The 25,904-nt window shown below is 67.3% G+C and overlaps 8 protein-coding genes across 8 annotated transcripts; 4 read left to right on the plus strand and 4 right to left on the minus strand.

The window, feature by feature from the left end:
• Nucleotides 1–538: 538 nt before the first annotated feature.
• Nucleotides 539–1,991, plus strand: EMIHUDRAFT_237801 (hypothetical protein; the record flags this gene model as incomplete). The annotated part of the gene is made up of 3 exons (XM_005777743.1): nucleotides 539–544; nucleotides 1,041–1,738; nucleotides 1,970–1,991. 3 exons carry the CDS (start codon nucleotides 539–541, stop codon nucleotides 1,989–1,991), a joined length of 726 nt encoding a protein of 241 aa, XP_005777800.1.
• A 3,651-nt stretch (nucleotides 1,992–5,642) lies between these two features.
• On the minus strand, nucleotides 5,643–8,837 carry EMIHUDRAFT_237803 (hypothetical protein; the record flags this gene model as incomplete). Its single annotated transcript, XM_005777744.1, has 4 exons — nucleotides 5,643–5,753; nucleotides 5,856–6,642; nucleotides 6,778–6,997; nucleotides 7,193–8,837. 4 exons carry the CDS (start codon nucleotides 8,835–8,837, stop codon nucleotides 5,643–5,645), a joined length of 2,763 nt encoding a protein of 920 aa, XP_005777801.1.
• A 510-nt stretch (nucleotides 8,838–9,347) lies between these two features.
• On the minus strand, nucleotides 9,348–11,066 carry EMIHUDRAFT_237804 (hypothetical protein; the record flags this gene model as incomplete). Its single annotated transcript, XM_005777745.1, has 4 exons — nucleotides 9,348–9,384; nucleotides 10,383–10,465; nucleotides 10,529–10,610; nucleotides 10,699–11,066. 4 exons carry the CDS (start codon nucleotides 11,064–11,066, stop codon nucleotides 9,348–9,350), a joined length of 570 nt encoding a protein of 189 aa, XP_005777802.1.
• Nucleotides 11,067–11,188: 122 nt separating this feature from the next.
• EMIHUDRAFT_443668 (hypothetical protein) lies at nucleotides 11,189–14,379 on the minus strand. Its single transcript, XM_005777746.1, has 9 exons — nucleotides 13,703–14,379; nucleotides 13,522–13,627; nucleotides 13,406–13,447; nucleotides 13,291–13,333; nucleotides 12,930–13,215; nucleotides 12,643–12,852; nucleotides 12,448–12,572; nucleotides 12,175–12,312; nucleotides 11,189–12,101 (listed from the first exon to the last, which is right to left on the minus strand). The coding sequence occupies exons 1-9, from the start codon at nucleotides 14,343–14,345 to the stop codon at nucleotides 11,781–11,783; spliced, it is 1,914 nt and encodes a 637-aa protein (XP_005777803.1). The 5' UTR covers nucleotides 14,346–14,379; the 3' UTR covers nucleotides 11,189–11,780.
• A 779-nt stretch (nucleotides 14,380–15,158) lies between these two features.
• Nucleotides 15,159–16,076, minus strand: EMIHUDRAFT_73903 (hypothetical protein; the record flags this gene model as incomplete). Its single annotated transcript, XM_005777747.1, has 1 exon — nucleotides 15,159–16,076. A coding segment is annotated over one exon (918 nt), but the record flags the coding sequence as incomplete, so codon positions are not given.
• A 4,346-nt stretch (nucleotides 16,077–20,422) lies between these two features.
• On the plus strand, nucleotides 20,423–21,334 carry EMIHUDRAFT_367402 (hypothetical protein; the record flags this gene model as incomplete). The annotated part of the gene is made up of 2 exons (XM_005777748.1): nucleotides 20,423–21,242; nucleotides 21,316–21,334. A coding segment is annotated over exon 1 (508 nt), but the record flags the coding sequence as incomplete, so codon positions are not given.
• A 2,615-nt stretch (nucleotides 21,335–23,949) lies between these two features.
• Nucleotides 23,950–24,484, plus strand: EMIHUDRAFT_367407 (hypothetical protein; the record flags this gene model as incomplete). Its single annotated transcript, XM_005777749.1, is given in 2 exon segments — nucleotides 23,950–24,278; nucleotides 24,289–24,484. A coding segment is annotated over 1 exon segment (275 nt), but the record flags the coding sequence as incomplete, so codon positions are not given.
• A 414-nt stretch (nucleotides 24,485–24,898) lies between these two features.
• EMIHUDRAFT_457580 (hypothetical protein) lies at nucleotides 24,899–25,892 on the plus strand. The gene is made up of 6 exons (XM_005777750.1): nucleotides 24,899–25,079; nucleotides 25,159–25,173; nucleotides 25,244–25,316; nucleotides 25,387–25,491; nucleotides 25,559–25,625; nucleotides 25,698–25,892. Exons 1-6 carry the CDS (start codon nucleotides 24,973–24,975, stop codon nucleotides 25,805–25,807), a joined length of 477 nt encoding a protein of 158 aa, XP_005777807.1. The 5' UTR covers nucleotides 24,899–24,972; the 3' UTR covers nucleotides 25,808–25,892.
• Nucleotides 25,893–25,904: the final 12 nt, after the last annotated feature.

The following is a 25,904-nucleotide window of genomic DNA, read 5'->3' on the forward strand; positions in this document are numbered from 1 at the left end:
TGCGCGGATCTTTGGCCGCGGCGTCCGGAGCTTTGGTTGTCGAATATCGGCCGCCAGCTAGGCCATCGAGCGAACGTGTCCGGAAAGGCTCTCGGACGGGTCCGGCAGCGGTGCCATGGACCCAGAAGCTCGCCCCGGCGGAGCACTCACGGCTCGACCCCCGCCCCTGGCCACCCAGACGTGCCCCCGGACCGCCGCAGGAGCGCCGACAGCGGCGATGGTGCTCCGCGACGACGCCCTTCCGACGAAGCCGGATCTGGCGGGCGACTGGCCGGCGGAGCCCGGCGCCTGAGGACGAGGATGGCCGTAATGGAGCGGGATGAGCTCTGGGAGGTACAGTGTTAGTGTATATATTGTAGTAACAGACCGTGTGCACAATATGTCTCAATCTAGCTAAGCCTGGGTAGGCGATGCCGAGGCCGTACAGCAGCTTGATGGTCGGCTTCGCCGGCGTGCGTCGCCGCCGCCGCGCCGGCCGCCGCCGGGGCCCCGGTTTGGACTGTGTTTGGGGTGGAGGAGGGGTCCGATGGGCGGCGTGATGGTAGTTTATGGCCCTCCAATCACCCACTCACTGCCACCGGCCGTAGGGGCCTCACGGACGTCGCAGTTTATTATTTCAAAGGGTCCTGGAGAAGTTTACCTTACCTTACCTTACCTTAACACTAGACGCACAACTCGGCGCGCGTGCTCGAGTAAAATCGACTTCAGCAAAATTTTAGATACTTTCTCGCACGACACTGAGCACGGGACTGGCGGCGCACTGGCACGTACACGAGAAAAGAATTTTATAACAACTCCCTCTCTACTCGTGCCGAGCTCGCGTGTCCAAAAGCTGGTTAGCCACCACGAGAGTACGCACGCCACGTAGCCCAGGTCTTGAAAGCACGGCTGGTGAGGCGCGCAGCCAAAAAAGGTCGCGTCGGTCCTGTTCAGGGTTGGCCGCCACGGCGCGAGGCAAGCCGAATTTAAGATTTGAAGGCGGCGCGGCCGTGAGCTCTTGAAAATGTGTAGTTCGACGAACCAGCTGGCATCGCCATCAGCACAAGATCCGGCGGGTTGAGGTGGCGACGGGAGAGGTGACGAGTATCGCGGGCAGCGGCGGTGGTGGCGACGTGGATGGCGTGGGCGACGCGGCGCAGTTCTACAATCCAGCTGGCCTCGCCATCAGCCCAGACGGCGGCGCGCTGTTTGTGGCGGACCAATGCAGCCACAAGATCCGGCGGGTTGAGGTGGCGACGGGCGCTGTGACAACGGTCGCGGGCAGCGGCGAGAATGGCGACGCGGATGGCGTGGGCGACGCGGCGCAGTTCTGCGGCCCAACTGGCATCGCTGTCATCCCAGACGGCGGCGCGCTGTTTGTGGCGGACCTCGACAACCACAAGATCCGGCGGGTTGAGGTGGCGACTGGCGCGGTGACCACGCTCGCGGGCAGTGGCACAGAGGGCAGCGCTGACGGCGTGGGCGACGCGGCGGGGTTCGCCAGCCCAGAAGAAGTCGCCATCAGCTCCGACGGCAGCACGCTGTCGGTCGGTTCGGAAGGTGGCCTCCGCCAGGTCTGCGTGGCGGCGCCTCCTCCGCCTCCCTCCTTTGCCCCGATCGTCGTTCCGCCCTCCACCTTCTCCGCCGACATGGGCAAGATGTGCGGCGACGCCACCCTGCCAGAGGGCAAAGTCACCTTCCTGGTCGGCGACCATTTGGAGAGATACGAGCACGTCAGCAAGAACATGCTCTGCGTTCGGTCTGTACAGGGAGCGCGCTCCTGCGACACCGTTTTGATTTCCCGGTACATTCGTACGTTCGTACGTCAGTAGTCGCATTCTCTCTTCTTCATTCCATTGACAGGTAAACACAGCCCTTGTCCCGAATCCAGCCCTGGGTTTCGGGCTCGTTGTGCGAGTATATGGGCCACCCGATGTCTCAAATATGAGGGGTTTTGACTCCTACCAGCTCCTGACGCTATCCCTGGCAGCTCTAATGGCCAGGATCAGTAGTGTTGTGATAGAGGGTGCCCATACTAGCGCAGGAGCTGCCACACTCGCCCGGACCGTCCCCTTCTGGGGCCGGTTCCGCAGCCCGCGAGAGCCGACCGCGGGGCTGTGCCGCGGGTGCCTACTGCCGAGTGCCACAAACACTGCGCCGTCCCGCCATCACCTACAGGCTGTCTTGTGTGATGGTTGGGATGTCCAAACGCCACCATCTTGGCTCTTGCGACCTCAAACCCGCGAGCTGTATGGGTGGTCCTGACGTCGACAGACGCCCGATGACCACGGTGAAGCTGAGCCGGAACGCGTCTACAAGCCTCGTCTGAGCCCTTGGCGGTCGCCGGCTGAGTCGCCGTACACGGGCCGGTACCTCAGGCGTCACCTCCGCAGCCTCAGGTCTCACACTCCATCACCTCCGACGGGACGCCTTCGATGGCACGCTCGGCGGCGACTTTGTTGCAGCCCCACAGCGAGCGCGGCGTCGAGCCTAATCGGTCTGGTCGGTCGGCCGCACTCACTGGGTGCCAGGGAGTGCGGCCGACACTCGAGCGGTGCTTCCTGGCAGCGCGCGCCGGCTGTGGAGCTGCAACAAACTCGAGACACGCTTTTATGGGACATTTTCGACGCTTTTGGCCCATATACTTACTCGCACAACATGCCTTCGGGGCGGGTGACGACTGACGTGCTGACGCGGCCTCGTTATACTGGGGGCAGGCATGGGGCAGGACACTGGACTGGCACGGGGCGCGCACTGGCACTAACACGCGAAAAGACTTTTACGCCGCAGACGGCTCTTCCGCCTCGGCCCGCAGCCGCGGAGGCCGAGCAGGCCGCGCCGACCGGCCCGTCTCGGGGTGGGTAACTGTGCGCAGCTCTGCCGATATGGGCGCGCGCGGCCTCGGGCGCCGAAGACTTCCGCCTTGCCAAAAAAGAATTTTCCGGACGCCCACCGCGCACGCACGCAGCGCACACACACTGGCCAAAAAAGCGGGCAGATGCAATCTCAATGGAAAACGCAAAATTTTATACGCACGCGCCGTCGAGCAGCCGCGCGAAAGCCAGCATGCCATGACAGCCTGGGAGTGCAGTCATTTGCCTCACGGAGGGCGCCTGGGTCTAATTTAGTGCGTGTGAATGAACTTTAGTGATAGTTTAGTGCGCTATTTAGTGCGTGTTCGAGTGCGTATATAGTGCGACTTTAGCGCAAAATTAGCGCAAATTTAGCACATATTTAGCACATATTTAGCACATATTTAGTGTGTTTTATCTCCAATTTAGCGCCACATTTAGTTCACTTTAGGTGCGGGCAGCTGCAGTACATTTAGTGTGGGTCCCGCATCTTTGTCTGCGACGCCGCCTGCCGATGCCTTGCTGCTCTCGCGGCTTCTCTCGCCTCTCCGCGTAACTCCGCTCGTGCTTGAATTGTGAGAGTTCTTTTCGCAAGGCACGGGACTGGTGTTCGTGCCAGTGCGCGCCAGTTCCGCGTGCCCCATGTTGTTGTGCGAGGGAATGACTAATAAAGATTAAAATGTTTCTCGCGTGTTAGTGCCAGTGCGCGCCAGTCCCGTGTAAATAAAACAAAGAATTCAACAAAAACAACTCTCTAAAAAAGAATTCAACAAAAAAGAACTCTCTCTCACCTAAAAAAGAAAGAAAGAAAACAGACAACCCAAGGGAGGGATGGGAGGACGGCACGCCGCCACCACACAGGGATTTTAAGGAGAGGAGTGTGGTGCGCTTGCCGTCTTGGCGCACACTGTCGCTGGGCTGCGGTCGCGCTTCAAGAACACGCCGCTGTGGCGGTTGAAGCGCACGGTGCTCAAGCAGGACCTGCCGTGGCTGGCGGCGAGCCGTGAGAACTCATGGGACGCGCTGCTCCGCTACCCGCTCGCGAGCGTGCTCAACTGGACGCGCTGGGGCCTCACCGGCGGCGGCGCACCCGACGCGGTGGTGCTGCACGCGGGCATCTGGTGCCTGCACATGCACCCGTGGTGGACGTGGAAAAAGGAGTGGCGGACGCCGCAGCGGACGTCACGAGGAGATCTCGCACCGTCGCAGAAGCTGCTGCTCGACCCGACGTGCTGTGGGCGCGAGCGGTACCGCCACCGGCTTGAGCTGATGGTGCGGCAGGTGCGACAGGTGGCGCCGCACGCGCTGGTGGTGCTCAAGACGGCCAACGCTATGTGCGAGGAGGCGTGGCTCGCGTCGACGAAGCGGCAGGAGATGGCGCTGGGCGAAGGTGTGCTCTTCATGAGTGCATACGAGAGCGCACTGGCAGAGCGCGCCGGCAGCGAGGCGTCGGCCAATGAGCTCGCGCACGTCAAGAGCGCGGCCAGGCGGCGTTGGATGGCGTCCAGGCTCGCCTCGGCGGCGCAGGACGCCGAGCGCAAGGTGGGGCTGAGCGAGGCCGACTACCGCTCCTTCTTCTACCGCCGCGCCGGCGGGCAGGCTCAGCGCGAGGTCGTCTATGAGGTGGCCGCGGCACACGAACGCGTGCGCGTGCTCGACGCGTTCGCGATCACCGCAGAGGCGGGCTGCCTCGACACGTTTGACGGCGTGCACTACAGCGAGCAGACGCGCGCGAGGCTCGGCCTCGAGCTGCTCGACCTCGCGCTGTGCGAGCTGCGCAACGAGACGCTCGCGACCGCCGTCCGCAGCGCAGCGGCCAGCGTCGATCCCTCAATCAAGCCTCATCCCATCCTCGGACGATGATGATCAGCACACCCACCCGTAAGTGAGCCGTGTGTGGGCGTGGTAGGGCGTGGCTACGTATATGCTGAAAAAAGTGCATCTAGATCTACTGTCAGTAACCGCGTACAGTACGGTCCTATAGCTAGCCGCGTACGTAGCGTACAGCTCTGCATGACAGCTGTAGATGTACCACGACTACTTTACGTACGGGGTGTGGAGGGTGAGTTGAACAGGGGTTGTGCGCCAAGCCCTCCTGCTCGGCTCCAGCCGGTAGACAAGTCTTGTCATCAACAGAGTGGATGGATCTGACCTCGGGGCCGATGTGACCAAGCGCTGGTAGCGTGGTTTGACCTCACACCCATGGTCTCACAGTGTGCCGGCAGTCGCCGAGCAGTGTCGCTCACACAAGCCGCAGCACAGGTGACTGAGGGCCAGTGAGGGCGAGCCCATCGCTGCCACAGCTGTGGCAGCCGCACAGTAGGCTGTGTCAGCTGTGCAGAGTGTGTGAGCAGCAGAGGAGCTGCTCTCCAGGCTTCTGTCGCAAAGAGCTGCATGCCACCGAAAGCGCTGTCGAGGTTCGCCGAGCGCGGCGCAGGTTGAGGGAAGCCGCCACCGACGAGCGCGTTGGACTTTTCACTCCGGACAAAAAACGCGGCACAGCGGACGGTGCGGGGCGTGCCGCAAACTTAGCGGCGAGGCGCGGGACCGTCTGTGGCGAGGTGGGTCGCGTCCCCCGATTATGTTCAACCCAGCATCCACACCCTTTACGGGGGGTACTGTACACGGTACTGAAGAAGTGGTACACTGCCACTGCACTCCGCACTCCGCCTCGCGCGCCCCGCCGCGAAAGAGTGCGGGTGGGCAGGCCCTAAAACGGCGGGAGGGGTAGGGGTGCCGCTGTAGGGGTGTGGAGGGGTCGGGAGGGCGGGAGTGCGGACCGTGACCTAAAGCCCTCCACCGATAGAGGTGTCAGGCGCAGCCGCCCAGCGCCGCCTCGGCAGCGGCCGCTGCCGCAGAGACCCGCGGCTCATCACCACCGGCTGCCTCGCGGACGAGCAGCTCGCCCAATGCCCGGATGGCCTCGTCGATGGCGGCCTTCTCGGCCGCCGACGCCGCCGTGACCGCTCGCACCGCTGACGTCGCCGCGCTCTGCCGCAGCCGCAGCCCACCCAACATCTCGACGTCCTCGAGGTTGAGCGCGCGCGCCTCCGCGAAAGTCTCCATCGCGGCGGCCGCCGCGGCGACTCGCTCCTCGTGCGCCGTCTCGACACGGGAGCGCTGCTTCGCGGCCTCGTCCTCGGCCAGAGCCGCCTGCTCCTCGAGGCGTGAGCGGAATCGGCTGCGCTCGTCGGCGTTGAAGTTGCCTCCCTCGTGGAAACTCCTCCACGTCGCCTCGAACTCGGCGTTGCTCTCGCGGTGGGCTGCCACCACCGCGTCGATGCTCTGCAGGAGGCCGCCCCGCCGCGCGTCGACGCCTTGCAGGTAGCCCTCCTGTGCCGACTCGGCCTCCCTCTCCAGCCGGTGGAGCGTGGGCGCGTGTGTGCTCCTCTCGTCGTACAGCGCGGCGCGAAGGGCTCGCATCCGCTCAAGGTGCGCCGCCTCGAGGCCGCTCCAAGAGGCGAGCCCCGAATCGATCGCCCGCCAAGCGGCGGCGCGCCTCGCGCGGAGCGCCTTGGCGTGCCGCATGAACCGCTCGCGGTGGGCGAGCAGCTCATCGTTGCGCGCGGCAAAGATGTCGGTTTCGACGCGGCCGAGGCGAGGCTGGTGCGCCATGAGCCGCTCGTCGAGCTCGAGCGTCATCTGCGCCACGAGCTCGCGCTCCTCGTCGCCGGCCCGTTCGGCCATCGAGGTGGCGTGCACCTCTTGGTAGGACAGGCAGCGCCCGGCCAGCCCTAGCAGCAGCCGCCGCTCGAGATCGGGAGGCACATCGCCAGCCGACCCATCGGCCAGGACGACAGCCGCTCTCCCTCTTCCTCCATCCAGCCCAAGGCCTGGCGCGGCCGCCTCGCCGCCGCCCTCGCCGCTGCCCTCGCCGCCGCCCTCGCCGCCGCCCTCGCCGCCGCTGCCCCGCGGTGTCGCCGCCTCGGACGAGGGCGCGCTCGACTCGGGAGCCGACGAGGCCGCTTCGATCCCGGCCGCCGCCAGAGTCGTCTCGAGCATCTCGTAGGTGACCCCTCCCTCGGTCCTGACGAGGAGGTGACGCCCCTCGACCGCCGCGGGCCGTTCGAGCGCCGCGATCCCACGCTCCTCCTGCTCGAGCAGCTCCGCTGCGACGAGCCGGTCGGGGAAGCGAAGCCCAAAGAAGGCTTCGAGATCCTCCTCGTCTGTCGCGGTCGAGGGTTCGAAAGACTTGGTGCCGCTCAGCTCGACGCAATCACCTTCGTCTGCCTGCCCCTCCTCGCCTTGCTCCTCCTCGCCTTGGCCGCCCTCGCCACCCGACCCGCCACCCTCCTCGGCACCCTCCTCGCCGCCCTCCTCGCCGCCCCCCTCCCCTCCCTCCTCGCCGCCGTGCTCGCTACTCGAGCCCTCCGCGCAAGCTTTGAGGCGGAGTGAGTCGCAGAGGCGGGCATGCAACTTTGAGAGCGCGGAACCCACGGCCGACGGGTGGCGCGCGACCACATCGAGCGTCTCGGCGTGCAAGACGCGGTACCCCTCCGCAATCGCGCTCAGCGTCTCAGTAGCCGCGGCCGCGTGCAAGCTGCACTCCTCCTTGTCCGCGGCGCGGCGTAGCGCCAGCAAGCTCTCATCCAGGGCCTCCTCGCTGCTGCGGTCGCGCTGCTCGTGCTCTCGCCGGCAAGTGGCTATGTCGCATCGCAGCGATGAGTACAGCTCGGTGATCTCCGCCGCGTGGTCGTCGAAGACGCGGCCCACTCTGCCCACCGTTGCGGCGAGTGCGAGCGCGCGCTCGTGGACCCGGCGCCTGCGCCGTTGGAGGGCCCGCTGGGTGGCGGCGACGAAGCGGAGCGCCTCCGATCGCCGGCGCGCCAGAAGCGGCTCGACGGTGGCGGCGATCTGCGCCTCCACCGCCTCGTCGCTCGCGGCGCCGAAATGGAGCAGGCGGCCGCGCAGAAACTCGAGCCCCTCTCGCAGCGTGCCCTCAAGCTCCGCATCGGCCGCCATCAGCTGCTCGACGCGCGCCTCCTCAGCTTGCGCCTCCTCCTCGCTGACGGCGCTGAGCTGGGCTGCAACGGCCACCGCCGCACGCTCATCGAGGTCCGGTGGCTCGAGGGCGGCGAGGCCCTCGAGCAGCGCCTCTCGCCGCGCCTGCGCCGCCCGCTGCGCTGCCGAGAGGTCGGCAAGGGCCTCGGCGCGCTCCGGCGGCGAGACGACGTGCGGAGCATGCAGCGCCTGCTGGTAGCAGGCCACCGCGTGGGCGTGGCGCAGTTGTCGCCATGCGAGGAGCCGCTGCTCCCACCGCTCCCTTCGCTCGCGCTGCTGCTTCACCTCCCGCTGCTCGAGGCGTGCAACCAGCGTCGCGTGGACGTCGCGGTTGGAGAGGATGAGCAGGTTTGTCTCGTGCGTCAGCTCCTCGACCAGCCGCTCGAGGTCGTTGGGAAGCAAGTGTGCGATCCCGAGCAGTGCGTCGAGCAGGCGCGCTAGCTCGGCCGCGCAGATGGAGCGGCGCTCGCCCTCGATGCCGTCGAGGTCCGCCTTGAGCTGCGCCGTCCAGCCGCTCCGCCTCGATCCCTGCTCGTCGATCTGTCTCCACGCGTCGCGCACCTCGTTGAGCTCCATGTCGAGAAGGAACGCGTCGCCGAGCTCGTCGAATGAGAGCTCGAGCTCCTCATCGGCGAGTGCGACGAGCTTGCGGTAATTGCGCCCCGCTTTTCCCGTGCGCGCCTCGAGGTCGACCTCCACTCCCGTCCGCCGGCGATGGTACGCCTCGAGCTCAGCCTCATGCCGCGCCTTCCGCGCCAGCTGCATCTCCTTAATACCGGCGTGACCCGTCGACGACACGGCGAGGGCATGCCTCCCGTACCCGGGCAGTGAGGCCACCTCGCCCGTCGCAAGCTGCCGCTCGCTAAGCGGCGGGATGGCTCGGAAGCGGAGGCCCGCTCCCGCAGGTCGAGGAGGCGCCGCCGCGGCCGCCTCCTTGCGCGCCGATATCCGTTCCGCCGCGAGCGACGAGAGCAGCGCCTGCTCCGCGGTGAAGGGGTTTGCCATAAAATGTTGTGTAACGTCGCACAAAGTTCATCTGAAAGAGTTGGAGTTGTGGGCAAATCATGTGGTGAGCGTACGTCCGCCGCTGGTGCACCTGTATCGGCGGCGCTGCCTCATCGCGCAGCAAAGGAATCTCCCGAACTGCCCTAAAAGAAAAAAGGGGACCGCACTGCCCTTTGCGGCCAATCGCAGCGATTTCTTCTTCCGAGCGATATACACGTCTGCCGCCCGCCCGCGCCGCTCGAGCCTCGCCGCCGGGCAGTATCCCCGGGCAGTATCTCGAGCATGGGCCTCTCTGAGCTGTCGCGTCTTCTGCGTTTATCTCCCCACAGCGAGGCGGCCATCCGAGGCTTTTGCGAGCTGGGCGCCAGCTGTTGAGGTGTGAAGAGGCGCCGTTCACACTTCATGCTATGAATGGGCTCGGCTCGCCGGCTCGTGAGACGGCCTTCGCGGTGCGTACGCAGCGTGTGCTCCTCTGTACGCGCCGCGCTCTCCACGCGGCGCGCAGCGCCGCTAGAGCGGTTTGACGGCGAAAAAGACACTTAGCGGCCTGAGGTGTGAGGAGACGATTCTCACAATCTTTCGGACTCGCTTAGGGCCCGGGGCGCCGATTTGTCAGACGCCGTTCCAAGGGTGCTGGCGCGTGTGCCGCGCTTTACACGCTCGGCGCCGCTGCCGTGAGCAGCGCCCTCGTTTGGGCGGCAAGAAGAGGCGCCGTGTAAGTTGGGGAGATGCGGGGAGATATGGGCGAGTCGTGGCCTGAGGAGAGGTCGAGGCGAGAGAGGTGAGGAGAGGTCAGTTGCGAGCCGGGCCCGCGGCTGTGAGTCTGCGTGAGCAGTGGCGAGGCGAGCGGCAGCCTCCCGTCTCCTCTCCTCTCCTCTCCTCTCCTCTCGTCTCCTCTCGTCTCCTCTCCTCTCCTCTCCTCTCCTCTCCTCTCGTCTCCTCTCGTCTCCTCTCGTCGCCTCTCCTCTCCTCTCCTCTCCTCTCGTCTCGTCTCGTCTCGTCTCCTCTCCTCTCCTCTCCTCTCCTCTCACTCCACTCCTCTCCTTTCTCCGCTTCTCTCCTCTCCTCTCCTCTCGTCTCGTCTCGTCTCCTCTCCTCTCCTCTCCTCTCCTGTCTCCCCGGCACCAACTTGATTCGTAGATGCGCGTCTCACGGCCGGACCGCGGGACGGGGAGGGTCGGAGGGGGGTGGATCCGTAAATCCGTAAGTCCGTAAATCGTGTAACAAAAAACCACGAGAGACTCCCCCGCCGCACCCAGCTACAAGGCAGGCAGAGACACAGCACTCGCGACACGCTGAGAAGCCGGAGGCTGGCCTCTCCAATGCTCGCGCAACGCTGTCTGAGTGTCTGTGCACGCGCAGCAGCTCTCCGGGGTCCGCGCGGGCGGCGCACACAGTGGGAGGGCGACGACCGTGCGACTGTAACGCTACGTATATCTCTTAACAATCACTATATTCGCGCTTGCGCTGCGCCCCTGCGAGTGCGACTATCAACCTCTGTCGCGTGCGCATATAATCCCATCCATCTTGTCGTACAGCCTTGACCTCTCCGCCTCTGCGGCATCAGCGCGCCTCGCCTCTGCCTCCATCGAAATCTGCAGCGCGTCGAGCTGCTCGCGCAGCTCGGCCTGGATCTTGGCCCGCATCTCGCCGATACGCCAATCAAAATCAGCTCGAGCTGCGTGTGATACCTCGTCGGCCATCCGCTCGGCCGCTTTGATGTCGCGTTTAGCAGCCTGCTGCGCTGTCCTCAGGTTGTCGCGGTCGGAACGCCTACGCTCTTGTGCCGCAGCAAGCTCAGCCCGCGCCGATGCGAGCGCCTTCTTCACAGCGCTCGCAGAGCGCTGCTCAGAAGCGAGACCGCAACTTCTCTTCCAACTCCTGCCGGAGCAGCACCTCAGCACTCGCACTACTCGCGGCTGCATGGATGTCCGAGCCCTTTAGTGTGGTTTGCGCGTCTGTGCTGACGAGAGTGCGGGAGATGCTGCCGTTGTGCTGACCCGAGATCACGCCAGCGGTGGCAGTGCTGCTTGGGCACACAACAACATTGCTCGTGGCCGAGCTGGCATAAACCGCCGCACCAGCCTCTGCGGCTGCAGTGGTGCTTCGGATCGCGTCGAGCACTGCGCCTGTATCGTGCTTGAGCATGGCCTCGAGCGTACTGAGGTCGGCTGTCCCGAGCTCGTTGAGCAGACCCTCCAGCACAATGCTGAGCTGCGTCGGTGCCATGTGTCGACGTGTCCAAGGGAACGGACGTCGCCGAAGGCCTTGTTCACGCCGACAGTACGTCTAACGCCTCCTGCTAGCTGGGGCACGCTCCCACGCGGCTGGGGGCCGCTCTCCAGCTCGATTAGGGCGCTTTTCGCGCGATTTTACGGAATTACGGATTGGAGGGGGGTGGCGGCACATAGGGGGAGGGGGAGACGCGCATCTACGAATCAAGTTGGTGCCGGTCCTCCCCTCCCGTCTCGTCTCGTCTCGTCTCGTCTCGTCTCGTCTCCTCGCCACTCCTCTCTCCTCTCCTCTCCTCTCCTGTGTCCTCCCCTCTCTCGTCTCTTCAGTCATACCGAGTCTCGTGTTCGAAGGGGGCCGGGGTTCACGTGGCTACGCCCCACCCCCCACCCCCCACGCCCACCACGTTCGACTCGACTCTGTGCGGTGTTTGTGTAGCAGTTTGTGTGGAGACCACAGAGAGCAGCACAAGCCAGATTCCAGTAAGAAACTGATCCGCCGAGGACCTTTCTGGTTATTCTGATTTCTGTGTGTTGCTGTTGGCTGTTGCCGCAGAGGAAGAGCCGCCGCGTAATGGAAATGCGAATGCGTAATGGTGAGGGCCTGAGTGCGAGAGGCGGTGCATGCACCCATCACCGACGCAAGCGACATGGCATGACTCTCTGACGCACCTCTCTGACACACGCGCACCTCTACGCGCCGCGCGGCGCGTCACGGCTTCTTCCTGGGGGCCGGCGGCGACGCGTCCAGCGTGAAGAGGGGCCGCTCCTCCTCCTCCTCTGCCGCCCCCGCCGGCGGCGCGTCAGCGCCCACCGGATAGACAGTCCGGTCGTGCAGGATGCCGAAGCGAAGAAGCTCGGGCAGCCGGAAGGTGTAGCCGGCGTCCGCGTTCGTCTCTGCCGCCGCGTCGAGCGCCGCGAGATAAAAGTAGTCGAGGTTTGGCGGCAGCCCCTCAAAGTCAAACGGACAGGGCGGCAGCGGCTCCAGATCGGCCGGGGTCGCGAGCGGCAGAATCCAGGGGTGGCGGAGGGCCTACGGACGTGCGGCGGGGCGCGTCGTGCGGGGCGGCGTCCCGCGGCGGGCGAGAGCCTGGGCGGTGGCGGGCCGAGGAGGCGGAGAGCCGATCCGCCGGGTCCCACCGCAGCAGCTGGTCGAGGAGGTCGAGCCCGCCGGGCGCGCCGCCGGGGAGCGAGTCGGCCCAGGCGCGAGGAGGGAGGGGCGGCATCCTCCGGAGGAAGCGCACCTGCCGACGAGTGCGGGAAGACGTCATGTCACCGACGAAAACAGCGTGCGGGGCCGCGAGTGGAACCGGCAGGGCCCGGCTGGGACCGCGCCCCGGCGCGGGCTACGAAGAGGGCGCAACGCGGGGGCCACGCACCGCGCGGTCGTCCTCAATGGAACGCAGCGCGCCCTCGCCCGGGCTGCCGAGCTGCGCGTTGATCGCGCGGAGCATCTCCATGTGGTCGCGGCGCGCAAACAGCGGCGCGCGGCCTATCAGCTCGCCTACACTCCCTCGCACGCCTCGGTTGCTCCGCCCCTCCCTCCTCCGCACCCGCAGCCGGCGAAGCTGCGCCCAAGACGCACCCCGCCGACCAGAGGTCGATCGCCGGGCCGTACCGCCGGTTGCCGCAGAGCAGCTCTGGAGGGCGGTACCACCGCGTCACCGCGTACGACGTGAAGAGACCGCACTCGTCATCCTCCGACGCGCCGCCGACCGAGGTCGGCGCGGAGGCGGGCTCTGTCGACGAGGCGCGGGTAGACTCGTCCAGCGGCGGGGTGGCGACTGCGGACACGAGGCGCGGGCGCGTCGGGCGAGACTCGTGAGTCGGCTGGGAAGAGAGAGGCGCCAGAGGCCCTCACCGGCGCTGCCGCCGACGTCACCATCGGGCGGCTCGCCCGCCTCTGTCGCGGCCGAAGCGAGCAGGGCCGCGCCCGCGCCGCCGTCGTCGGCGGCGGTGGCGACGGCGTGGGCGTGGGCGGCGGCGGCGCGGGTCGGCCCGACGCCGCGCGCGATGCCAAAGTCCGCGATCTTGAGGTCGCAGTTTGCGTTGACCAGCAGGTTGGAAGGCTTGATGTCTCTGTGGATGACGCCCGCAGAGTGCAGCGCCGCGAGGCCGCGCAGCAGCTGCCACGCGAAGAAGCGCGCCTGTCGCGGCGGCCGAGCGAGGTGGGAGGGGCGCCCGCCTGCGGCAGTGATCAGCCGTGCGGCGAGGGGGCGCACGTGCTGCTCCGAGAGCAGCTGGTCCGACTTGATGAGGTGCCGCCTACGTGGGGGAGGGTGGGAGGTCGGCGCGGGAGGGCCTGGAGGCGGTAGCGACGGCGGCGTGGGCGGGCGCAAGTCGGTGTCGTACAGCTCGGTGACGAGGTAGAGCTCGCGCCTACTCGGGGCGCCGCCCCGAGGTTTCGAGGCGCGCCCGGCCGCCTCGTGCCGCGGCAGAGAAGGCCGCGTCGCCAGGTCGACGCTGCGCCTCCGCACGGCGGCAGCACCCGCTGCAGCGAGAGCAGGTTCGGGTGGGGGTGGGCCGCCGTGTGGCGCAGCACGGCGAGCTCTCGCAGGCCTACGGCTGGCGCCGAGTACCGTGAGCGCGGCGCCGAGGCCGTCGACCGCGCCCCTTTCTTGGCAAAAGGCGCACAGGAGCGCAGCTGCAGCGCGTCCTCGGCGGGCCGGACGCGCTTGATCGCCACCGAGCGCCGCCCGCCGGGCGCGGCCGTGTCCACCGCCGTGGCGATGACGCCGTACGCCCCTTCGCCGACCGCGCCCACGCTGGTGTACCGGGTCGGGAGCACGAAGGTGTGCCGCCGCTCGCCCTGCCCAATGGAGTGGCTCTGGGTCGCCACCTCGGGCAGAGTGACGGCCGACCGGCCGGCGACGCGAGAGGCACGCAGGTCGGCGCCCGTCCACCGTGAGGCCCGGCGCGGAGCGCGCAGCGCCTTGTCCATGGCGAGGAGCGACCCGTGCACCTCGCTGAGGCTCACGCACCCGTCCGCGTCCCTCGCCGTCTGCGCCAGGACGTGCTCCACATACTTGGGATGCAGCTTCTCCGCCTCGCTGCCGAGCGAGAGGAGCAGCCCGCGGAACTCGTCCGGCGTGAGCCGGCCGTCGCCGTCGCCGTCGTGCGCCGCGAACCAGGCGGCGCAGTCGGAGCTGCGCTCCGCCTCGGGCTTTGCAGTCACAAACGGGCAGCTGGGCACGCGGCTGAGCGCGTGAGGCCGAGATCCCTGCCGAACGAAGTCGGGCCTCGGCCGCTTGCAGCTTCTATTCTCCGTGAGCAGCATCGGGACCACTTTGCGAGCGCCAGCCGAGCAAGGGAGCGACGCGCGAAGATGAAGCAAAACGTTTAATTATTTAAATGAACCCACCTTGGACTCGTATGGGTACCTAGCTCTAGCCTCTACCTCGAGTCTCGTACTTCGTACACAAGTATTACCCCTCAAGTATTACCCCTCGAGTTCCTCGATCGCCTCCGTCACCGCGGCCACGAGCCGCGACGCCTCCCCCTCGCTGCGCGGCCCGTCCCTCCTCCACCTCGCCGCGTCGTGGTGCCTCGCCGCGTTCGCCCAGATGCGCAGCGAGTGCAGCTGGCTCCGCAGCTCGGTCGGCAAGCCGCACTCGCGGTGCCAAAAGTTGATGCGCTCATCGAAGCCGTCGGGCGCCGCCGCAGAGCGCGAGGCGTAGACGGCGTCGAGGCGCGGCATCAGCGTGTTGAAGGCGAGCAGCATGTTGCCCTGGATGCGCGCCTGCGCGTCGCCCGTGCGCATGCCGCGCACCTGCACTGAGAGCGGCGAAGGCTCGTACCAGGTGGTGCGGGCGGCTGCCGCAGCGGCCTCGTCTCCAGGTGCCGGCGCAGCCTCCTCCACCCCCGCCCCGCCCTCTGCGCCAGACAGCAGTCCCCGGAGCGTCGTGAGAGCCTCGGGTAGCGTGCAGCGGTTGCGCAAGCTGTCGTGGCAGAGGCTCTTCTGCCCGTCTCCCGCCTTGGCGAGGTCCTTGACAGCGCGCGCCGCGATCTCAGGCCACCCCGCCGCCGCATCTGCGATCTGGGACGCGTCGATGTTGGTCCAGAGTCCGTCAAACTCCTCCTCGCACCGGTCGGTGAGCTGCACCTCGGACCGGTTGGTGAGGCAGACGAGGAGGGTGATGCCGATGGCGTAGCCGTCTGTCTTGCTCGAGTACTCGCCCCCCTTGGAGATGGAGGGGCAGAGGTAGCCAGTGGACATGTAGAGAGCAGTCGAGCGGAGGCGGACAGAGGCGTCGGGACGCTGGTCCTTGGCGAAGCCCGTGTCGGCGAGCACTGCGGTCAGCTCCTCGTCGAGCAAGATGTTGTCCGGCTTGACGTCGCGGTGCACGATGCCCTTCGAGTGGAGGTAGACGAGCGCCTCGGTCGCCTCGCAAGCAATGCGAACGCGCTGCCGCCACATCAGCGGCCTCGGCGGCTCTTCCATGCCCAGCCGCCGAAGCTGCGCAGCGCGGTCGGGATCTGAGATGCGCAGCCGCGCCTCGAGCGAGCCGCCGCGCATCAGCGGCGAGAGGAGGCAGACGCCGTCGGGCGAGAGGCAGTAGCCGAGCAGCGGCAGCAGGTGCGGGTGGCTCACCGCCTTGAGCAGCTTCACCTCGAGCTCCGCCCGTGACAAGCCGCCCGACTGGCCCGACTTTGCCCGCTTGACGACGAGCGGCAAGTGGCGCAGCCGTGGAGGCGCGGCGAGGTGGAGGTGGAGGTCGGCCGACGCCTCGTAGACGCGGCTGAAGCCGCCGCTGCCAATCAGCTTGCCATCCGCAAACCCGTCGGTAGCCGCGGTGAGGTCCGACAGGGCTAGCTCGATGGGCCGAGCGGCAGCCGCCTCTTCCGCCGCGGCCGGCTCGGCGACAGACAGAGTTTCCAGCTTCAACTCCGCCGCGCTCACCTCCTCGGCCAAGGCAGGCAGCGCGCCCACGTGCGGCCTGGCGGCGGCGATGCCCGCTCGGAGCGCGGAGGAACTGTCTGCGGTGTCGAGCGACTTGAGCGCGCCCATCGCCGCGCCATGCGCCTTGCGCAGCCGCTGGCTGTCCTTCCTCCGCGCCTCCTTGAGCTTGTCGCGCACGCGCCTCGCCGCCGCCAGCACGGCCGGGCTCGCGAGGCCGCTGCACGCCTCCAGCGCGCTGGCCACGCCCACGTACGAGCCAGCGGCCACGGCCTGCTGCAGCGCCTCGTCCGCCGCAGCGATGGCGGCTGCGTTGGCGGGCGGAGGAGATGGGGCTGGCGGCGCGGCTAGCGGCGGCGATGCGGCGGTGGCGCTGGGGCCAGGCGCCGCGTTGTCTGCCTCGCCGCCGCCGCTCTTCTTCTTCTTCTTCTTGCCCTTCTTGCTCTCCTTGGCGCGCTCCTCCTTCTCCGCCTCCTCCTCCGCCAGCAGCGCCTCGGCATGCCGCGCCGCAGTCGCCTCTGCCGCCGCTCTCTCCGCCTCCCTCGCCTCCGCCCCCGCAACCCACGCCGCCTCCTTCGCCGCCTTCTCAGCCGCCGCCTCCGCCGCCGCATGCTCCTCGAGGGCGCGCACGCATGCGGCGTGGCCCTTCTCCTTGGCCAGCTGCAGCGCCGTCTTGCCGTTCGCACTGCGCGCCGCCGTGTCAGAGCCCGCCCGCAGCAAGCGCCGCACGACGGCGGGGTGGTTGAAGAGGGCGGCGATCATCAGGGCGGTCAAACCGTTGCTGTCCTGCAGGTCGAACTTCGCGCCGTGCTGCAGCAGCAGCTCGACCACCCGCTCGTGGCCTTGGCTGGCGGCGTACGTCAGCGCGGTGCTGCCGACGCTGTTCTGTAGGTCGAACTTCGCGCCGTGCTGCAGCAGCAGCTCGACCACCCGCTCGTGGCCTTGGCTGGCGGCCCACATCAGCGCGGTTTCGCCGTCGCTGTCCTGCAGGTTGACCTTCGCCCCGCGCCGCAGCAGCAGCTCGACCACCCGCTCGTGGCCGTTGGTGGCGGCGCCCATCAGCAGCGTGAGGCCGCTCTCCTTGTCTCTCTCGTACGTCGCGTCGACCCGCCCGCCACTGTCGAGCCACGCCAGCACCGCCTCCTCCTCGCCACGCTCCACCGCTGCCACGACCGCATCGGAGACTGCCACGACACCGCTCGACGCCCGCCCCGCCACCGCTGGAGATAGCGTCTTCGCGTCTCTCGATCCAGCCGAGGAAACGCCGCCGGAGGAAGCGCCGCCTGCGCCTCTGCCGCCCACTGCCGCCGCAGTGGGCCGTCCCGCAACGACCGCCTCCTTGACGTGCTGCCTGAAGGCCTCGACGCACTCGGCGTGGCCCTTCTCCTTGGCCAGCTGCGGCGCCGTCTTGCCGCTCGTACCGCGCGCCGCCGTGTCTGCGCCCGCCCGCAGCAAGCGCCGCACGACGGCGGGGCGGTTGAAGAAGGCGGCGCCCATCAGCGCGGTGTCGCCGTCGTTGTCCTGCGTGTTGACCTCCGCGCCGCGCTGCAGCAGCAGCTCGACCACCCGCTCGTGGCCGCTGCCGGCGGCGCACATCAGCGCGGTGCCGCCGACGCTGCCCTGCAGGTTGACCTCAGCGCCGCGCCGCAGCAGCAGCTCGACCACCCGCTCGTGGCCGTGGTGGGCGGCGCCCATCAGCAGCGTGAGGCCGCTCACGCCTCGTCTCTCGCAAACCGCGTCGGCCTGCCCGCCACTGTCGAGCCACGCCAGCACCGCCTCCTCCTCGCCACTCTCCGCTGCTGCGATGACCGCTTCGGAGGCTGCCGCGGCACTGCTCGACACCGCCGGTGACAGATTACCCGGCCGCACCCGCACGCTCTCGCCGCCGCCCTCGAGCGCCACAGCGTACCGCCCGCCCTCGAAGCTCTGCGCCACGCCCCGTTGCCCGTTCAGCTCGGGGCGGGAAGAGAGCCCGCCGAGCACGACGCGCTGGCCGAGCAGCGGCGCGTCCACAGCTGCCGCTGCCGCGCCCGAGGAAGCGCCGCCCACCCCTGCCCGGCCGTCGCTGCTTGGCTCGCTCACTCGCCTGTAGAGGTCCATGCCGCACAGGCGCCAAGTTTTTTTTTGCCCGGCCGGGTTGCTGCGCAAATCTCGCGCTGCGCTAGGCCCAGAGCGAGTTCGCGCTGCGCTAGGCTCAGACGGCGTGCGTGCGCGGGCCGCCGGGGTGAGGACCACCCCACCTTCCCACGCCCACCTCCTTCGGGCTCGGGCGCTCGGCAGCTGAGGGAGATCCATGAATGAGACAATGCCACATGATCATCATCGTTTGTGGACGTCATCTAGTAGTAGAGCTTGGTCAGCCGCGCGCGGCGATCCGAGCTGAGCGCCGCGAGCCCTAGTGCGGACGATTTTTTTGCGGTATCTTGATGTATCTCTCCATATCTGACCATATCTGACCATATCTGACCATATCTGACCATATCTGACCATATCTGACCATATCCCGCCATATCCCGCCATATCCTGCCCGCCTGCCCCTCACGCCGAGCAGCCCGGCCTCTCCGCGCTCCGGCCGCAGAGCGCGAGCATCGAGCGCCTCCCTCGCGAGCGCCGGATTCCTGTGCGCCCGCGAGCGGCCCAGCCTGCCCAGTGTGCAAACTTTACCGGTATGGGAGTTTTTGGCTAATCAAACCCAAGGCCTGCACTAATCAAAAAGTGGTACGGGATACCAGTTGCCTCACGGAAATCAAAGCGAGTCGGAGTGCCTTCTTGGTGGCAAAATCGGCAAAATCGGCAAAATACCGGGTATTTTGCGGGTATACCTGAAAAAACCCGGGTATACCCGGGCAATACCCGCACTTTTGCATGGTTTCGCCCCCGGGACCACACCGACAGCCGCTACAACTACTGAAAACCCCGCATACCACTTTCGCATACCACTATACCATACCACTCCAAAACTAATCAAAATATCGCCAAATACCAGTCTCATACCGGTAAAGTTTGAGCACTGAGCCTGCCCCCCCGCTCCCCCCCGACCGACTGAGGCCGCCGGCTGCAGGTGACCATCCTCCTGGTCGGCGATCAAGGCTGTCCTTGCGGTGCTTCATCGACGATGACGACGATGGGAATCGAGCGCTTAGCCGCACGGCAGATCACGGCCGGTCGAAGCGCGAAGCTTCGCCCGTCGCGTCCGATTAGCTTCACGGACGTTGTCGTGAACACATCGTGGGGGCTCCGTATCTCATCATATCCACGTGTATCTCCTGGCATCTCCCGGTATCTCCCGGTATCCAGCCATATCCAGCCATATCCCGCCGCGGATACCGCGAAAAAAATCGTCCACACCAGGGATGCCGCGGGGCGGCGGGAGGAGCGAAACCGAAGAGAGCGAAATACTGCAAAGACGCGGCGTCGCCACATCGCACCAATGCCCCAGCCTCCCCCACGATGTGGCAGTCGCCGCGATCCTGGACAGAAGGGTGCCCCCGTCGTCATATTTCAGCGGCGCAAGGCTCTGGTCGTAGAAAGTTGCCATCGTCCAGAGCGGCGGCGGCGATGGAGTTGATGGTGGCGAGAGCCGGGGTCCAGGCTGCTCCAGAGGAGGCAGCTGGACTGGCTCGAGGGCTGGCGGCGGCGGCGACAGAGGCAGCGGCGGTGGTGGTGGCTCAAGGGAGATGAGAGCGAGGCGGTAAAGTGAAGAAGGAGAGAAGATCCGTGCCCACGAAGCCGAGGTGCTCGTGGTGGGAACCGAAGTAGACGAAGAACAGACGTCAGAGATCATTCGAATGTCGCCGAGCTCGGCCGATTTGCCGAGTCGGGTCGCGGCCGAGTTGCCGCTTGCTGGGGCTCCAACCCAGCTCCACGTCGAGCCCCAGGCTCGCACGGCACCAGCCTTCGTATCGAGCGAAGACGGGAAATACTGTGCCGGACGGGCATCAGTCCGGTTTACATGCTGCACGGCCGAGTTGCCAAGCAGGCTCCTGGCCGAGGTGCCAAGAAGACTTGTGAGCAGGGACTCCGACCCTGACTGCCACCACGACACCCCGCAGGCGTCCGTGGTGCCGGCTATCGTATCAAGCGTTAGCCGGACTAAGCTGTGCGGCTGCATCGCACCAGCAATCATGACGGCCAAGTTGCCGTCGATCTCCTCGCTCTGCGATCTCACCGGAGGTACCATGTAGTGAGCTGTGAGGAGGGTCTGTACCGAGGCGTACAGGAACGGTACAAGCAAGACTACATCAGCCAAGCCGCGGTTGAGCGGACGACCGACAAACAGAGGAAAGGCAAGCCTGACACGTCCCGCACATGTCCCTGTTCACACAGACATCTCGCTAGGATAGAGACGTCTCGCCCTCTCTCTCTATTCATGAGGGCGTTCACATAAACATAGGGCGTTCATAGGGCGTTCACACTCCCAACAGGAGACGCAGGGGATCACAGATCACCGCCCTCTGCCCGGGACTGCGGCGCGTTGAGGTCTCTGTGCTAGAGCCCGGTGCCGGCGCGTGAGTACGAGAACCAACGACCCCGACACACCACATCTCTTGATGTCCGCTGCGGACGAGCGCGCCGCCGCGTCGCTCCGCCGTCTCGTGCTCGACGTGCTCCTACCCGCCTACAACCTCTTCGACGCGGACGCGTCGGCGGCGCTCTGCGAGTCGCTCGCGGCCGAGTCGCTCCGCGACGGCCTGCCGCCGCGGACTGCCTCCGGCGGAGCGCGCACGGAGCTCGCCGCCAGCGGCATGGGCCGCAAGGCGCGCCAGAACCGGCGCGTGCTTCGCGCGCTCTTTTCGCACCTGCGCGTGCAGGCTCCGTGGCACATCCGCGACGAGAGCGCCGAGCCGGCGGCAGAGCGTCCGGGCCTTCTCGAGACGAACTGGCTCGAGGCGGTCTACCTGCGGCTGCGCGCCATCGTGCCGGAGGCGGTGTGGAGGCTCTACACCAGCTGCGACGGCGCATCCGCCGAGGACATGGCGCTGCTCTCGTCGCTGGGAAGGGGCGGCGCGCGTCTGCTTCAGCCGCACCGGCAGCGAGGGCAGCTGCCCGTCGCGATGAAGACGCTGTCCAAGCTCGTCATCGTGCCGCTGTGCCACGTCGCGAGCTTCGCCGTGCCGTCCGAGAGCGCGCTGGCCGCGATCGCGGAGTGCGGCCCCATCGTGGAGATGGGCGCGGGGTCGGGCTACTGGACGGCGCTGCTGCAGCACCGCGGCGTCGACGTCGTCGCCTACGACTCGCAGCCCCCGAGCGAGCGCTTCAACAACCCCTTCTTCTCGGAGGCAACGCAGTTATCGTGCTAACCTGACACCCGAACAAATTGAAAAGATTCGCGATCAAAACCGCAATTGTCAGGTGTACTGCAACGTCCTGCGCGGCGACGGCCGCTCCGTCTTCGAGCAGGGCGGCGACGTCGCGAGGCGCCGCGCGCTGCTGCTCATCTGGCCAAACAACGCCGATTCGGCCGACAACCCGCACTTGTGCCGCGCGGGCGGCGCCTCGCGCGCGCCGCCGCCGCCCGTGTGGGACGCGGAGTGCGTCGCATCGTACCTGCGCGCGGGCGGGCGCACCGTCGTGTACGTGGGCGAGAGGGAGGAGCGCGTGGCGGTGCAGGAGGGGTCGCCGCCCGATTGCGGCGCCTCTGCGAGCCGCGCCTTCCAGGCGCTTCTCTCCGAGCGCTTCGAGCTCCTCCGCGCGGTGCGGCTGCACACGTGGTCGTACAACTCGGACGACCTGACCGTGTGGAGAAGGCGCGAGGAGCCGCCGGTGGTGCGCACGCTCGCCACGATCGCCGCTGCGCCAGAGGAGGAGGAGCCGACCGGCGGCGATGCCCACGCGCCACCGGCTTCTGCGGCCCTCCACACGCCACCGGCCACTGCGCACCTGCTGGGCGGCATCGCCTGGAACGGCGCCCGCGTGCTGGCCGCCCACATTGCCACACGCGGCGGGTGGGCGCAGCGCCTCAGCGGTGGCGCAGAGACGCAGGCGAGCCTCGGGGCGTGCGAGACGCGGGGAGCGTCGCGCCACGCGTCATCATACCCGACCCCTCCTTGCGGCAGGTGTGCGAGCTGGGCGCGGGCACAGGCGTGGCCGGGCTGCAGGCGGCTGCCCTCGCCGGGCCAAACGCGTATGTCACGCTCTCAGACAAGCACGCGAGTCTGGTCGACGACCTCGCCGCCTCGATACGCGAGCGAGGGCTCGGCGACCGATGCTGCGCAAAGTTGTACGAGTGGGCGGTCGGCGACGCTGCGGCACTGCTGCCCGCACACTCGTCGGCCACCCACTTCGACCTCAGCCTCGGCGCCGAGTGCCTCTACTCGCTCGGCACCGCGGGCGCGTTTGCCGCGGCGCTCGACGCGCTGGCGGGGCCGACGACGGTCGTGCTGATCTCATGCGAGCACCGGTGGAGTACGGCCGAGTGCCTCGCCACGCTCGAGGACTTGGGCTGGTGCCACGAGGTGCTGTCTGAGGAGACGACACCCCCGATGCCGGGCGACCTGCGGCCGGCGAGGGTCTCCGTGATGGAGTTGCGCCGCAGAGCACCCCCCGAGCGGAAGCTGCCGCCCATCTGAAGCCTGGGAGCGTTCGTGCTCAACGCCCTTGCGTACCTTGCGTACTGTGTTTGAGCGCGAGAGTTCGCGGCTTGCATTAACTCTCGCGACACGGTGGCTCCCGCGCCTAGATCCCGGGACGCGTCTATCTCTTCACACTTCAGACTTCAGTCTTCACGCTCGTCTTAGCTCTTACACGATTTGTCGCGATTTCTGAAGAGCGCCGGAGGGCGCGGGCGCGGCGTGCGCCGCATTCTCGTGAGCGGGACCGGCGTCGGCGGCGACCGCGACCGGAAGAAAAATTACTCGTCGTACCAGCCTCTTTCGCCCACGAGGAGGCGGGGGTCATCTAGTCCTTCGCGCGAGGAGAAACTGTGCGCTCTCCCACACGCCCCGCGTGAGAAGCGTGCCCTCCTCCGCGCGCAGCACCTCGAAGCCGCGCGACTCCCCAAAGAGGTGCTCCATCTCGCCTCGCTGCAGCCGGCGGCTGGGTCGAAAAGGCGGTGCCTGCGGCGGCCCATCGCCGTCGAGAAATGTCGACCAGACGACCAGCCCGCCCGGAGCGACCACCTCGGGCAGCGCGCGCAGCAGCGGCCGGTCGAGGAAGCGGCAGCCGTGCACAATAGAGATGGGCCGCTCGGTCAGATCGGAGAGGCTCTGCTTGCGCACGTTCGCCAGCGCAAAGGCGGCCGACACGCCACACCCATCCGCAAGCCGCTGCGCCCGCTCCAGCGCGCCCTTGTGGTTGTCGACGCCAATCGTCTCCCACGTGTCTCCCAGCGTCTGCGCCAGGAAGACGGCGTCGCGGCCGCTGCCGCAGCCCACGTCTATCGCCGCTCCCGCCTCGGGAAGGTCGACTTGGCGCAGCGCGGACGCCAAGAAGGCGTTCGGGCGAAGCAGCGGCGCCGAGTCCGGCCCGCTCTCGCTCGCCGCGCCCTCCCAGAATGCCGAGTCGTCTGCATGTCGCTCCTCAAATTCCCATCCCTTCGGCAGCAGGAGCGCGCGGGCAGTCTCGAGCTCCGCCGCGCTGCCAACGAGGGTCAGCGGCCACTCGCCGGGCGGCGGGAGCTCGAAGAGGCGCACGCGAAGTGACGTGAGCGGGAGAGAGCTGCTGCCGCTCAGATGGCACTGCTCAAAGGCCTCGCGCGGGCGCAAGTCTACCACCACCGGCGGCTCTCCAGCGGCAAGGAAGGAGGCCGGCGCCGAGAGGGCGGCGGCCGGGAGGAGGCAGAGCGCAGTGGCCAGTGCGCTCAGCACATCCATGACAGTAGAGCAAAAAATCAAATAAGAGGGCTCCCGCGGCGATCAACACCGCAACTCCTTTTCTAAATTTCAGGCTCACCCCTCCCTCTCTCCCCATCCTAGACTCCCTCCACGCGCGTCCGATCTGGCCAGCCTGCGGCAAACACATACTCGCGCGGGAGCATTTCATCACTCTAGCTGAGGGGCTCGCTAAACGCTCGCCGAGCTCCATGCTGTGCAACACCACCTCCTCACTAATCGTCAGGGGCGCGGAGAGCGCAGTGCACTGCGGTGAGGCGGCGCAGCGGGGGCTCGCCCCCTGCACCGCGCTCAGCGGCGGCGCAGGGGAGGGCGGTCGGTGGCGGCGGCGGCGAGGCGCGAGGCGGTGGCGGCGGTGTTGCGGGCGGCGGGATGACAGGGGAGGCGGCGGGATTGACAGGGGAGGCGGCGGCCACGAGCGGAGCGGCGCGAGAAGGGGGGGGGGGCGGCGGCGAGGCGCCGGTGAGCGAGGCGCCCGCGCCATAGAGCCGTATCAGAGGGACGCGCCGCTGCGAGATGGAGGGCGGCGGTGACGGAGGCGAGGCGCGAGGCGGCGGCGGCGGCGGCGGCGGCGGCGGCGGCGAGAACGGCGGCACCGAGTCTCGGTGAGCGGCGGCGGGAGGAGGAGCAGCGGCGGCGCTCGCTCGCTGTTGACGGGAGCGCTTTTGAGCCTGGGAGCCCATGCCACTGCGACCGGCGTGCCCGGGAACGGAGATCGCGCGCGCGCCGCCACTCACGACGCGCGCGCGATCTTCGCGGAGTCGGGTCCCCAGAGGGAAGCGGTCTTCTCGGCCGACGTCCAGCGGCGCGCAAGGAAACAGGCGCAGCGGAGGCGGCCTAGCACCGGCTCGGCGCCGGGCGGTTGCGCTGCCCGCGAGCCGCGTCCTGAGCCTCGGCAGCGCGCTGCGCGGCGCGGCGCTCGCGCTGCTTCTGTGCCGAGAGCGGCATGATTCGCCAGCTGAAGCTCCAGACTCCTCGAAAAATCGAGCACAATTGCGTTACATGGGCATGGCCGGGGTTTCTGCACCGAACGATCTTACTTTCGGTCTATCGAAAGTGTTGATCGATAAGACGCAATTTTGGCTGTGTGCTGCGGCGATCGATAGCGATAGACCTAGCCCCGGGCAGTGCGGCCACAGAGGATATCCACTCAAGAACCTAACGCCGACCGAGACTGAATGGAGGAGTGGCAGAAGCAGCTGGTCGGCAAGTGGATTCTGGTGACGCACGACGGCCAGTACGACGCGTGGATGAAGCTGAAGGGTGTCTCTTGGGCAAATCGCAAGTGCGTGCAATCCAGCCACATGCCAGGCTGGGTGCCGTGACTGCGGACAACAATCTCACAGGTTGACTCTCTGTCGTAGGGTTGCGGCGGGGCTGTGCGATTCACTCGAATGCCGTTCGGCAGCAGCGACTAGTAGGAACAGATCGATGGCGCTCATCATATAGGTCGGCCGTAAAGGATGTAGAGATCGCCGAGGGCGTCGTCACACATACGTACACGCTGCTCAAGATGATCAAGGTCCTCTCCACACCAGGCCCGGTCCCGCTCGGCCGCTCGCAGAGCCGAGCCCGCACGCGTGCGGTCGCAGGTGAAGCAGACGCTCGACCCGGCGGCGACAGAGCCCGTTGAGGGCAGCGAGAATGGAGACCGCGTGCTCCTCCTGGCGCGGTGGGACGCCGACACCTGCTCTCTGGTGCGCCGGCGCCGGCTCATATTCACCTCGATACCGCCGCTTTCATCGTTGGTGCACCCCCGCGCAGGTGTTCCACAAGACCTTTCCCGACAGGCAGCTTGTTGAGACGATGACAAACGCCGTCTCCGAAGACGGTGCGGCGAGTCAAGCGCCGCGCATCTGCCCCGCCGCTACCTCCTGTGCGCCACGCCTCTGCCGCGCCGCAGGCGCGACCATGACGGTAACACTCACCACCACGAGCAAGGGCGGCCAGAGTGTCACCACGGTCGACACCTTCTCGAGAGCCAGAGACTCGAAGCGGTGGAGCAGCGGCTGATGCGGCTAGCCATGTACTACGTAGACGAGGGGAGGGTCGGGTGCGTCGGTCGGCCGGCGGAGCCTGTCCGTCGGCGGGTGTTCGGGACGTGTAGTCC

This window comes from Emiliania huxleyi (genome assembly GCF_000372725.1).
Source record: "Emiliania huxleyi CCMP1516 unplaced genomic scaffold EMIHUscaffold_257, whole genome shotgun sequence".
Taxonomy (NCBI): Eukaryota; Haptophyta; order Isochrysidales; family Noelaerhabdaceae; genus Emiliania; species Emiliania huxleyi.